The sequence below is a fragment of the Amblyraja radiata genome, chromosome 8, assembly GCF_010909765.2.
Source record: "Amblyraja radiata isolate CabotCenter1 chromosome 8, sAmbRad1.1.pri, whole genome shotgun sequence".
Lineage (NCBI taxonomy): Eukaryota > Metazoa > Chordata > Chondrichthyes > Rajiformes > Rajidae > Amblyraja > Amblyraja radiata.
In genome coordinates, this window is record NC_045963.1 from 2758133 (window position 1) to 2772708 (window position 14576).

Consider the following 14576-nt stretch of genomic DNA (forward strand, 5'->3'; position numbering starts at 1 on the left):
CCTTCCCTCAGCTGACAATGAAACATTGTAAATTACCTTTCTCTGCTTTAATCTGCCCTTTTCACACCTTCTTTGTGCATTTCTGTATCTCTGTGTCTCCCTCTCCCCAGACTCTCAGTGTGAAGAAGGGCCTCGACCTGAAACGTCACCCATTCCTTCTATCTGGAGATGCTGCCTGTCCCACTGAGTTACTCCAGCATTTTGTGTCCATTTGCAATGTTTTTAATATGTATTCCCTTGCAAGGTTGTTAATGTAAAGCAGAAACATGTATATCAAATGCTGGAGTAACATAGCAGGTCATGCAGCATATATGGAGGAAAGGAATAGGTGCCTTTTTTGGTCGAGACCCTTCATCAGACTGGGTGAAGACCAAAGCAGTCTGATGAACTGTCTCGTCCCGAAACATAATCTATTCCTTCTCTCTAGAGATGCTGCCTGATCTGCTGAGTTCCTCCAGCACTTTATGTCTATATTCGGTGTAATCCGGCACCTGCAGTTTCTTCTAGCACAGAAACATGCACGTGCTATTTTTCAATTTAAAAGCCAATCTTTTGTTCAAAAAAATTAGTTGCACGTTGAATGTTAAAAGAAGGGCAGGGTCACACTTTCCTTTACAGTTAGTTGACATAGTCATCCAGACTGGAAAAAATGTTGATTAAAACCTTAGGTACACAAAAATGCTGGAGAAACTCAGCGGGTGCAGCAGCATCTATGGAGCGAAGGAAATAGGCGACGTTTCGGGCCGAAACCCTTCTTCAGACTGATGGTTTGCAAGCTTCAGACTGAAACCTTAGTGTGTTCTGTGTTCAGTCTGAAGAGAAGGGTCTCGACCGGAAACGTCACCCATTCCTTCTCTCCAGAGATGCTGCCTGTCCCACTGAGTTAGTCCATCATTTTGTATCTGTCTTCAGTGTAGACTGTGGGCGGTCACGGTGGCGCAGTCGCTGCCTTACAGCGAATGCAGCGCCGGAGACACGGGTTCGATCCTGACCACGGGCGCTGTCTGTACGGAGTTTGTACGTTCTCCCCGTGATCTGCGTGGGTTTTCTCCAAGATCTTCGGTTTCCTCCCACACTACAAAGACGTGCAGGTTTTTTAGGTTAATTGGCTTGGTAAATGTAAAAAATGTCCCTAGTGTGGTGTGAATGTGCGGGGATCGCTGGTCGGCGCGGACCCGGTGGGCCGAAGGGCCTGTTTCCGTGCTGTATCTCTAAACTAAACTAAACAAAGCCAGCATCTGCAGTTCTTTCCTACACTGTATCCTGTGTTAATTGCTTTCACTGGATGTGAACTGCAGTTGACTTTTTATTTTGCCCTTTCTGAGTTGGTTCAGGGACAGAAAATGTGGCCATTGTTTCTGTTGTTAATGTCTTGTCTTAAGGGCCTGTCCCACTGTACGAGCTAATTCAAGAGTTCTCCCAAGTTTCCCCTGATTCGAACTCAGAGAATTACGGTAATAGTCGCTTGTAGGTACTCGGGGCTCTCGTGGATATTTTTCAACATGTTGAAAAATCTTCACGAGCTTACCGCGTTTCCCGAGTACCTGCCGTTAGTGTTACGAGCCGCTAAGAGACGTCCAGAGCTCCGACGTACCCGCTACGTAGATTCTACGTGCTTACCACGAGTTTGATTTTTTTTTAACTCGGGAGAGCTCTTGAATTACCTCGTACAGTGGGACAGCCCATTAATAGCTTGTTCAGTGCACATGTGTGCATATGTGGCCAGGTGCTTGTTTAAAGGCGTGATGCACAGGGATCACTTTAGAAGTACTGTATTGGAAGACTGTTGACGTTGTATGTGGCAGGACTGGTGGTGGGTGAAGTTGCAGCAAAGGGGAGTGAATAAGGCCATTTAGCTGTAGTTAATTGTCATCAATGAGCTGTTTGTTGCATCAGAATAAATTCACAGCAGAAACATTGTCCCACCTGTTCAGAGTTGTTGTTGCTGATTATTACCAATAGGAAAATGATAGGAATACAGTAACGACCAACATGAAACCTGGAAGAGAACTCTGGTTTTATAAATGATTCCGTTGTTTTTGGGAAAAGGGGAAATTGAAATTCCTGAGTGGGCATTGATGAACACTGCACAAATTGTTTAACTTGGAATCTGGATCAGATTAATTGGGCTTAGCTACTGATTTTAGTTTAGTTTAGAGATACAGCGCGGAGAGAGGCACTTCGGCCCACACTGACCAGCGACCCCCGCACATTAACACTATCCTACACACACTAGGCAGGGCTCAAAATTAACCGTTGCCTGGGTGCCAGTGGGAACCTACAGTCCCACCGGGCAACCTGAAAGCCATGCCATTTTGCCCGGCTTGGCAAGCACCCGGGACACCTATCGTTTAATTCTGAGCAGGCCCCCTCTCTATCTCTCTCTCTCTGTCACTCTCCATCTCCGCCCACCATTCGTGTCTGGGTCTCGGCTCTCGGCTCGGCACGGCAGGCCGCCTTATACATGCACACAACCACGGCCTGTATAGCCTCCCCCTGCACATGCACACAACCACAGCCAGCACATCAGCGGCCGTGGTTGTACCGCATGTACCGCCCTGTACATGCGCACTGCCACGGCAACTAGTCGGTGTTGGCCACTTTCTCCCTCCCTTTGCATTGTGGGAGATCTGGCCGCCATTGCTGTCCGGTCGCTGGCTCACCGCGACCGCTGAAAACTGACGCAGAATCACTCCCTGGAGCTGGAGTAACTCCCTGGAGTAACTCTTGCTTCTTGGTTTCCTGGTCCTCCAAAAATATTCCAAATGGAATTTAAACTGGAGTGGACCCACCTCCACCAAACTCCAAACTCTGAAAAATAACAGCCTATTGCACATTATCTGTTTATTTATTGTGTATATATATATATATATATATATATATGGTCTATGGTATATAGACACACTGAACTTTTATCTCCTGTTCTGTATTACGTTTACATATTCTGTTGTGCTGCAGCAAGCAAGAATGTCATTGTTCTAAGGTACACAAAATTGCTGGAGGAACTCAGCGGGTGCAGAGTTCTATCTGGGACATATGACAATAAAACTCTCTTGACTCTTGACTTGGACTTAAGCAAAAAAGGGTTCTTGAGGAAAAAAGAGCTACATTAAATTTAGTTGCGTCTGGTTGGGTAACTATGGTAGGGTGAAGAATATTCCATGCTTTAATTGTACGGGGGAACTCCATGGAGCAGCCAGCATCTCTGGATAGAAGAAATTGGGTGACGTTTCGGGTAGAGACCCTTCTTTACATTTCGTCTGGTTTTCGTGTTTTTAGTTTAATTTAAAGATACAGCGTGGAAACAGGCCCTTCGGCCCACCGAGTACACACCGACCACCGATCACCCGTACACTAGTTCTATCCCACAGATTAGCGAAATGAGCCAAGAGTGTTTTATTCTCTCACGTCCCAGTTAGAACAATGAAATCCTTACTTGCAGCAGCACAACAGAATATGTAAACATAGTACTCTGTAAACAATGTTATAAACTAGAAAATAAAACTCCATACAGCCAGCACCCATATTCAGGATCAATTCCAGGACTCTGGCAATTTTAGGCAGCAACTTTATGGCCAATGTACTGCCCCATAGTCTTAAACTGAATTTAAACATACAGTAGCTGTAAAGGGGGACATAGCGTCACTTAGAGATTTAAGACTGAAAATGGATAGTTTCTTTTTTATTTTAGTAACCAAAGTTATCAATGTATATTTTTTTGTGTGTTGGAAAATAAAATATAATGGCACAGCTGGTGGACATGCTGCCTCACGCGCCAGAGATCTGTGTTCGATCCTGTCCTCGGGCACTGTCTGTGTTGAATTTGCACATTCTCCCTGTAAGCGTGTGGATTTCCTCCCACACCCCAAAGACGTATTGGCTTTGTAGGTTAACTTGTCTCTGTAAAATTGCCCCTAATGTGTAGGGAGTGGGTGAGGAAAGTGCGATAACAGAAATGGTGTGAATGGGTAGACAAAAATGCTGGAGAAACTCAGCAGGTGAGGCACCATCTATGGAGCGAAGGAAATAGGCGATGTTTCGGGTCGAGACCCTTCTTCAGACTGATGTGAGGGTGCGGGGGTGGGGAGGCGGGGGGGGGGGGGGCGGGAAGAATAAAGGAAGAGGTGGAGACAGTGGGCTGAGGGAGACCTGGGAAGCGGAGGAGAAACCAGGGACTACCTGAAATTGGAGGTCAATGTTCATACCGCTGGGGTGTAAACTGCCCAAGCGAAATATGAGATACTGCTCCTCTAATTTACGGTGGTCCTCACTCTGGCCATGGAGGAGGCCCAGGACAGAAAGTATGGATTCAGAATGGGAGGGGTAGTTGAAGTGCTGAACCACCGGGATATCAGGTTGGTTATTGTGAACCGAGTGGAGGTGCTGGGTGAAGCGATCGCCAAGCCTACGCTTGGTCTCACTGATGTAGGGCAGCTGACACCTAGAGCAGTGGATGCAATAGATGAGGTTGGAGGAGGTGCAGGTGAACCTCTGCCACACCTGGAAAGACTGCTTGGGTCCTTGAATGGAGTCAAGGGGGGAGGTAAAGCGACAAGCGTAGCATTTCCTGCAGTTGCCAGGGAAAGTGCCCGGAGAGGTGGTGGTTTGGGTGGGAAGGGACAAATTGACCAGGGAGTTACGGAGGGAGCGGTCTCTGCAGAAAGCCGACGGGAGGAGATGGGAAGATGTGGCCAGTGGTGGGATCCCGTTGGTAGACAAAGCTGGAGAAAATCAGCGGGTGAGGCAGCATCTATGGAGCGAAGGAATAGGCGATGTTTCGGGTCGAGATCCTTCTTCAGACTGATGTTGGGAGGGGTGGGGGGCGGGAAAAAGAAAGGAAGAGGCGGAGACAGTAGGCTGTGGGAGAGCTGGGAATGGGAGGGGAAGGAGGGAGAAAGCAAGGACTACCTGAAACTACCCAAGCAAAATATGAGGTGCTGCTCCTCCAATTTGCGATGGGCCTCACTCTAGCCACGGAAGAGGCCCAGGACAGAAAGGTCGGATTCGGAATGGGAGGGGGAGTTGAAGTGCTGAGCCACCGGGAGATCAGGTTGGTTATTGAAAACTGAGTGGAGGTGTTGGGCGAAGCGATCACCAAGCCTGTGCTTGGTCTCACCGAGGTTGATCATGCGTTGAATAACAGATTTTTGTTTGGAAGTGGAAAGAAATAATTGAAATTGCATTTATTGCAACGTGTAAAAAGAGATGAGATGCTGTATTGTATCTCTTGATTAGTGAATATTAGTTTGTGACTTTATTTGAAGCAGAAATAATGTGAATGCTTTATTGACCATAATTGCGACTGGTAACTACGCACTTTGTCCGAGCACATCATCGCACGCGTCATGCAAGCCATCTTAAATGACCACGTAAACTGTCATTTGGCAACCTTAAAAGCTGCCGAGATTGCCTGGCTGGCAACATGGAAAAAAAGTTAAGTGAGAGCCAAGCCAATTAACCTACAAACCTGTACGTCTTTGGAGTGTGCGAAGAAACTGAAGATCTCTGAGGGAAACCCACGGGGAGAAAATGCAAACTCCGTACAGACAGCACCCGTAGTCAGGATTGAACCTGGGACTCTGGTGCTGTAAGACAGCAACTCTACTGCTGCATTACCTGCAATGCTGGAGATATTTTTCCCATTCCGTTAAGCTAATAGAAAGACCCTGTGCTGGAAATACTTGGTGCGATAGGCAGCATCCGTGCACGGAGGAATGAGTCTAATTTTTTTCTGGTCAGTGAACTTTGCTCAATTTGGCAGGAAATATACTTTTTGCTTTTTCACTGCTAATTCCATTTTTCATAGAACAATTAATTTGGCGTGGTTGATTATTTAACATTCTCCTGATGCCTGTCACAGATTTATTTGCTTATCAAGCCCCTAAGTTAGTGTTGATGCTCTTCTGTAGGCTAACGTCTGTAGAGGCACCTCCTCCAACTTCATCTACTGTATCTGTTCTTCAAGGAGTGAACTCTTTTACATCGGCAAGATCAAACGTAGTCTGGGCGGCCGTTTCGCTGAACACCTTCGCTCAGCCCGCCTGGACCTACCTGAACTCCCGGTTGCCAAATACTTTAACTTCCCCTCCCATTCCCACACTGACCTTTTGATCCTGGGCCTCCTCCATTGTCAGAGTGAGGCCCAACGCCAATTGGAGGAACAACACCTCATATTCCGCTTGGCCAGCTTACAACCCAGCGGTATGAATATTGATTTCTCTAACTTCAAGTGACCCTTTCAACCCCTCTCTTCCCGTCCCTGCCCCATCCAAGTCGTAGTACCAGTTTCAAAGTCGTCTTGTTGAGTCTCATTGTCTGTAACTCGTTTTCACCTAGCACACAGCTACCAATGGCCTGTTCCCTTTATCATTGTTACTTTTTTGCATATCTTCCATTCATTTGTTCTATATCTCTCCACATCGCCGTCTATATCTCTCCTTTCCCTTTCCCCTGACTCACAGTCTGAAGAACGGTCTCAACCCGAAACGTCACCCATTACTTTTCTCCAGAGATGCTGCCTGACCCGCTGATTTACTGCAGCATTTGTGTCCATCTTTAGTCTAAACCAGCATCTGTGGTTCCTTGCGTATGCCTTCCGCAAAGACCGCTCCCTCCGCAACTCCCTTGTCAATTCTTCCCTTCCCTCCCGCACCACCCCCTCCCCGGGCACTTTCCGTTGCAACCGCAAGAAATGCAACACCTGTCCCTTCACCTCCCCCCTCGACTCCATTCAAGGACCCAAGCAGTCGTTCCAGGTGCGACAAAGGTTCACCTGTATCTCCTCCAACCTCATCTACTGCATCCGCTGCTCTAGATATCAGCTGATTTACATCGGTGAGACTGAGCGGAGGTTGGGCGATCGTTTCGCCGAACACCTCCGCTCGGTCCGCAAGAACCTACCTGAACTCCCGGTGGCTCAGCACTTCAACTCCCCCTCCCATTCCCAATCCGACCTCTCTGTCCTGGGTCTCCTCCATTGCCAGAGTGAGCAACACCGGAAATTGGAGGAACAGCACCTCATATTCCGCCTGGGTTGTTTGCGTCCGGTTGGCATGAACATTGAATTCTCCCAGTTTTGCTAGTCCTTGCTGTCTCCTCTCCCCTTCCTTAACCCTCGAGCTGTCTCCTCCCAACCCCCCCGCCCTCGGGCTCCTCCTCCTCCCTTTTTCCTTCCTTCTCCCCCCCACCCCCCATCAGTCTGAAGAAGGGGTTCGGCCCAAAACGTCGCCTATTTCCTTCGCTCCATAGATGCTGCTGCACCCGCTGAGTTTCTCCAGCATTTTTGTGTACCTTCTGTGGATCCTTCCTCTACAATAACCGCCTACTTGGGTGGGCTCTTCCTTTCTTTCTTTTACTCGTCTCCATCACTTGTGAAGGACGGGGGACAGGGCAAGTGGGGGGAGCGCTGTCTGAGTGAAATTCACAAAGCCAATGTGATACAGACACACACCGCGATGAAGGTTGGCGCTGTAATTAAGACGGTGAAAGCACAGTGTACGGGAAGTCCTTTAGACGAGCGGGAGAGGGGGGGAGATAAAGTGGAGACAACCTTTAAGAAGTCAGAGATACACGGCTGTGAAGCTCGGCGGACATTTAACATTACCGGTCGGTTATCCTTGGTTCTGAAAACTACTGCTTACATATTTTTTTTCCCCAATGAGCCAATGAAATTCACCGGTCAGTACTGGCTACTAGAACCTACGAGAGCCTTCGACCTCCTGGCAACCCACTAGGACCTCCTGGCGACCCACCTACGGCACGAGAATTCTCGCTACTCTCCATGGCGGTTTCATTCTAGTCGCCGTTAATTTTTCAACATGTTGACCATAATGAGGCCGTGACTAGTTTCCAGAATGTGGGAATTCCTCATGACCATGAAGGCGACTCCCCGGCAACCACCCGCGAACATGTGGCGACCATGTGGCGACTGCATTGTCTCTGGCATTTGCCTAAAAAGTCGCCTATGTGGGACAGGCCCATAAGCCTGTGGCACTATTTACTGCAGTTCCTGGATGTACATCAATTTCCAGTAGAAAAACTTGTTCATTGATAAACAAGAGCCATTGCACTGTACTAATCTGATTTAAAATACGAAAGAAATGCTGTAATTGAATACAGAAGTGAATGCAACATGTTTTATCTCTGTTTTCTTTATTCAGTGCAAGATGGGGAATTCAGACAGCCAGTATAACCTCCAGGGAACTAAAGGCGACAACAGCATTGAGGGGAAGGCCACTCCTATGACCAGGCAGAAGACATGTGCTCTTAAAATTCGAAGTGTCCACATTAAGGATGAAAAGTCCCGTTCTTCCTTTGGCTGGGGTCATGGCGGCAACAGCATCAGTTACAAAGCGAGGTCACTGGGTAGAAACTGCCTCTCCCAACACAAAACCAACCAGCGCTTCTCACTCAATGCCGCTGCACGGCAGTGCGAAGCTTTAGTGGTGGGCAATAGCAATGCTGACAGCAGATGCCACCTCAGTCACATGCGCAAGCACGACTGCAGCAACGAGCCTCGGTTACTGCCCGGGAATAAATTCCCTTTCATTCTCGACAAGGCAGATGATCAGAATCAAACTCTGGTGTACAATGGCTCCGTTGTGAACGGGCACGGCCTAGCTGAAGATGCAATGCAAGCAAAGAAAGCAGAAGGGGAATGCAGTCCGAAAGTCCTCATCAAAACGCTGGGAAGATTTGATGGCAACCTGAGAGTGGAGTTTCACAGTGGCGCTGGTAATGGCCATGGGAAACCAACCTGTGAGGATTCCCCAGGGCCAGTTCAGCTGCTGAGATACTCAACTGCGATGGAATCGCTTCCCAGTAAGCAAAATGAGGTGCAGATTGAAGGCAGGACAGAATACATGATAGACCAGTGCCTTCCCCTGGATGAGGGAAGATTGAAATCAAGCAAGCGCAGCTCAATAAGCTCTGACTATTCCTGGTGTGATTCACAATGGGGACACCATGCATGTGCCAATGATTTTGATAACGCGTACACAACCGCAAAGGCTACTGATTCGAGCGACCAAGGGAGCGTTTTGCCAACTGATGAGCAACCTTTCCAGAAGTCATCTCTCTCTTCCCTTCAAGCAATGTACACCGACGCTGGGGCAGGGCAGTGCGTTCCCACAGGGAATGAGTTCCCACTGCACCACAGAAACACAGCGGCTTTAAACAGCAAGAAATTGTTTGAGGATGACTTCAAGTGCATGAACGTGCCATCTGATGAGGAGGACAAAGGCCCCATACAGTATTCCTCGTATACACTCCCGTGCAGAAAGCCCAAGCACCTCGCTGAGGACGGCTCCTCACGGACTGCCTTAAAGAGCCGAATGCGCCGCTTAAGTGCCTGGACTGGGAGCCTCACCAGGAAGAAAAGAAAACTACAGGTAAGGAACATTTTTATTTCACAACTGGACACGGAAGCCTCTGCAAATTAACCAAGTAGCTTGTGCATTAAATTCTGTTGAAAGAGTGATAATTTGGTGTTGGAGCTATCGGCACTTTCCTTTTGGAGATACAGAGCGAAAACAGGCCCTTCAGACCACCGAATCCGCGCCGACCAACTATCCCCGCACACTAACACTATCCTACACGCACTAGGGACAATCTTACTTTTGCACCTAGCCATCTTTGGAGAGTGGGAGGAAACCAAAGATCTCGGAGAAAACTCACGGGGAGAACGTACAAACTCCGTACAGACAGCGCCCGTAGTCAGGATCGAACCCGGGTCTCTGACGCCGTAAGGCAGCAACTTTTAAAGCTCTATTTATTTATTTATTCATTTATTTTAATTTTTAAAGATTATTTTTATTAGAAGCAAATGTACAAGAATAAAACATTCGGCATATAAAATTATACAATTATTGTTCAGCTTCAATTTTAACCTTTTAACTTGAACATAAGGGAAAAGAAAAGAGAAAGACCAAGAAAGAGAAAAAATGAAAGGTGAAAAGATAGGACCCGTAGACTACCACGGTAGTGTGGCCAAAGAGTGAAAAAATATGGAAGAGAGGAAAAGGAAAAAAAAAAAAGAAAAAGAGAAAGAAAAAATAAAGTGGAAATACCTGCCTCTCGCCCCCTCCCCCACCCACCTCACCCGACCCATAGTTGGAATTCGGTGAAGGGTGTCCATGTCTTTAAAAATTGATCTGGTTTTTCTGCCAAGACAAGCCTAATATTTTCCAAATGTAGTGTCTCGGACATGTTTGTAATCCACATCTTAAGGCAGCAACTTTACTGCCACTGTACCCGTCTCTTCCAGTTTTCTCCCCCTCATTCACACTATTCACACTACAATTAGTCTGAAGAATGGTGCTGACCCAAAACATGTTCTCCAGAGAGCCATTGAGTTACTCCACCACTTTGTGTCTTCTCATTTCAGAAGAAGGGTACTGCTTAAAGACTAAAGACTTGCTGATCTTCTATATTCTGAGTTCCCATATGTCCGGGAGAAAATATTTTTTATTGAAGTTGAGTTTTTCTATAGTCTATGCCAAGTAATTTTTCTTCCTTTGAATCTAATAGCTAAACTTTCAAATTTGTTTTTCAATATTTGATACCTAGGAATGTACTTGCTGGAACCCCCAACTGAGTTTCTTGCCCAGCTGAAGGAATTTGTTTCAAGCAGTTTAGTTTAGTTTAGTTTAGTTTAGAGATACAGCGCAGAAACAGGCCCTTCGGCCCACTGGGTCCATGCCGACCAGCGATCCCTGTACATTAACACTATCTTACACAAACTAGGGACAATTTTACATTTATACCAAGCCAATGTACCTACAAACCTGTACGTCTTTGGAGTGTGGGAGGAAACCGAAGATCTCGGAGAAAACCCACGCGGTCACAAGGAGAACGTACAAACTCCATACAGACAGCACCCGTAGTCGGGATCGCACCCGGGCGCTGCAAGCGGTGTAAGGCAGCAACTCTACCGCTGCGCCACCGCGCCACCCTTAAATGCCACTGTCTAGTGCTATGGATGGGAAAAAAAATCTATGAAATCCTGCAGCATATTGTGTATAATTTGTATCGCATGTACCATGAACCTTCAGACATCCTGCATGTACCTATGTTATGAGGACTACTTATGACTCATGAGAGGAATAGATCGGGTAGACCCACTGTCTCTTGACCAGAGTAGGTGATTCGAGGACCAGAGGACATAGGTTTAAGGTGAAGGGGAAAAGATTTCATAGGAATCTGAGGGGTACACAAAATGTGGTGGGTGTTTGCAACAAGCTTCCGGAGGAGGTGGTTGAGGCAGGGACAATTCCAACATTTAAGAAACAGTTAGTCAAGTGTATTGATAGGGCAGGTTAGGAGGGATACTTTCAAGAGAGAGTTGGATAGAGCTCTTAAAGATAGGGGAGTCAGGGGATATTGGGAGAAGACAGGAACGAGGTACTGATTGTGGATGATCAGCCATGATCACATTGAATGGCGGTGCTGGCTCGAAGGGCCGAATGGCCTACTCCTGCACCTATTTGACTATTGTCTATTGATATGGGCTGAACACAGGCAGGTGGGACTAGCGTAGCAGGGACAAGTTGGCCGGTGTGGGCAAGTTGGGCCAAAGGGCTTATTTCTACGCTGTATCACTCTATATAAGGACTACTGATATGCCTTGAAGTTAAGACTTGAATAAAGTACCCATCTCACAGCCCGGGTTCAATGTTAAACTCTATGCCCTAGCTAATATTGATCTAGTCTACATTTTCCTCAAACTTCATGCTCTTTGTTCTCTCGTTTTCACACCTTACCCTTCCATATCTCTGTGTCCTCCTCCCCCCTGACTCTCAGTCTGAAGAAACGTCTCGACCCAATACATCACTCATACTTTCTATCCAGTGATGCTGGCCACCCTGCTGAGTTTCTCCAGTATGTTGTGTCTATCTTCAGGGCTGTTTGCATGCCGTGTAATTCTGACTGTGCCATACTGAAGTATACCTAATCTCCTGCAAGCTGTTAATATCACCAGTAGTTACATCTGATCAACATCCCAGCAGAGTACAAGCCAAATGCAAAATGCATTGCACATTTTGCATATCCTGAACAAAATAATTAACCTCACAAATTAATTAACTTCACTAATTGACAACTGTTTCTTTAACGTGCTGGGCTGGATGGTGGAACATCATCCCAGCAGGATAAGTATGTATTTCTTGCATGTGGAACTCTCTGCCACAGAAGACAGCGGAGGCCAATTCACTGGGTGTTTTCAAGAGAGAGTCAGATATAGCTCTCAGGGCTAATGGACTCGAGGGATATGGGTAGAAAGCAGGAACGGGGTACTGATTTAGGATGATCATCCATGATCATATTGAATGGCGGTGCTGGCTCGAAGGGCTGAATGGCCTACTCCTGCACCTACCTTTTATGATCCGGATGATTTGGTTTGCGTCAAAAATTTCACGACTAAGTGAAAAAAGGTAAACTAAATGAAATTGCGCGAGGCTTAACTTTTATCTTGAGGCATCACTTTACTTAATAAAATCTTGTAAAATATGTGCTATCTATCATGTCTCACTTTCTGATGATAAAATCCTATGTATCAGTTGCACTGATGTTTAGTTTAGAGATACTGCGTGGAAACAGGCCCTTCGGCCCACCGGGTCCACACCGACCAGCGATCCCTGCACATTAACACTATCCTACACCCACTAGGGACAATTTTAACATTTATACCAAGCCAATTAACCTACAAACCTGTACATTTTTGGAGTGCGGGAGGAAACCGGAGACCTCGGAGAAAACCCACGCAGGCCACTTGCCTGTACAAACTCCGTACAGGCAAGCACCCCTAGTCGGGATTGAACCCGTGACTCCGGCGCTGCATTTGCTGTAAGGCAGCAACTCTACCACTGCACCACCGTAACCGCCCATGTAGAATGCTCACTATTGTCCTTTTAACCAGCCATGCATTTGGTTCACGGCACCAATGGCCAGGGTTCAGTTCTGCCTTCAAGTACTGTCTGTGTGGAGTTTGCACGTTCTCTCTGTGGCCATTAAGATATGTGCCACTGCCACCCCGAATCGGCTCTTTATTTCCTTGTGTAGAGGAGAAAAACATTGCACTGTGAATATTTTATGATATTAGTTAACATTTGTAGTGAAAAAATTATGTCGAAAAAACAACTTAGACTTGCTTTAAAAGAAGAAAGATGAAGCCAGGTCTGGATTGGGTGTAGATATGTGGCCATTACGCAAGGTTTAGGAAGCTACAGGACAAATTAAGGCCTTTAAAATAATATATTACCCCCTTCACATAGGCACAGAGCACAAAATGTTTTAAATATCAGAAATTAGGTCATGTGAGGAGCTAAATTAGGCCATTCGGCCCACTGAATCTACTCTGCCATTCAATCATGGCTGATCTAACTCTCCCCCTCTATCATAGTCTCTTGCCTTCTCCCCATAACCCCTGACACCCGGACTAATCAGGAATCTATCTGTCTCTGCCGTAAAAATATCCATTGACTTGGCCTCCACAGCCTTCTGTGGCATTAATTCCACAGATTCGCCCTTTGACTGGAGAAGTCCTCCTTGTCTCCATCCTAAAGGAGCGTCCTTTTATCCTGAGGCTATGATCTCTGATCCTAGACTCTCCCACTAGTGGAAACATCCTCTCCACATCCACTCTACCCAACCCTTTCACTATTCGGTATGTTTCACTGAGGTCTCCTCTCATCCTTCTAAACTCCAGTGAGTACAGGCCAAGTGCCGTCAACCGCTCATCATATGTTAAACCACTCATTCCTGGGATAATTGGGGTGTCAACCGGATCCTGGGGTGTCAACCAGGATTTCCTGAAATGGTCCCAGGAATGATGGAAAACGTCTTCCTTCATCTGGAGAAGCTGATTGTTCTCCTCGGAGCAAAGGTTAAATGGAAATGTTGACAATTCTGATGGGTTTGATGAGAAGAAAAATATGCATACAGTAAACCCTCGTATTAAGTAAGTAAGTAAGTTTATTGGCCAAGTATTCACATACAAGGAATTTGCCTTGGTGCTCCGCGCACAAGTAACAACATAACATACAGTGACAGTTACGAATGACTCAGAAAACACTAAACATTAATAATAATAAGACATTAATGATAAAACACCATTGATCAAGCATGTGAACCAACAAAATACCAGATCAAAGGGAGGCTACAGATTTTTAACTGTTGAGTAGAACAACTAGTCGTGGATAAAAACTGTTTTTATGTCTGGCTGTGGCAGCTTTGACAATCCGGAGTCGCCTTCCAGAGGGAAGTGATTCAAAGAGTTTGTGGCCAGGGTGAGAGGGGTCAGAGATGATCTTGCCCGCTCGCTTCCTGGCCCTTGCAGTGTACAGTTCATCAATGGAGGGAAGGTTGCAGCCAATAACCTTCTCAGCTGATCGGACGATTCGCTGCAGCCTCCAGGTGTCGTGCTTGGTGGCTGAGCCAAACCAGACCATGATGGAGAAGGTGAGAACAGACTCTACAATGGCCGTGTAGAATTGGACCATCATTGCCTGTGGCGGATTGTGCTTCCTCAGCTGCCGTAGGAAGTACATCCCAGACCTCTGTATAACAGATAGGACAGGTTT

General features: G+C 46.7%; 1 protein-coding gene across 3 annotated transcripts in view; it reads left to right on the forward strand.

Annotated features, from left to right (window-relative positions):
• tiam2 (TIAM Rac1 associated GEF 2) overlaps window positions 1-14576 on the forward strand; it is a 276975-nt gene that overhangs the window by 143085 nt on the left and 119314 nt on the right. For all 3 annotated transcript variants that reach the window (XM_033025042.1, XM_033025044.1, XM_033025043.1), the window contains one exon: window positions 8160-9389. In XM_033025042.1, coding sequence (XP_032880933.1) covers window positions 8160-9389 — 1230 coding nt within the window. The remainder of the gene's footprint in view (window positions 1-8159; window positions 9390-14576) is intronic.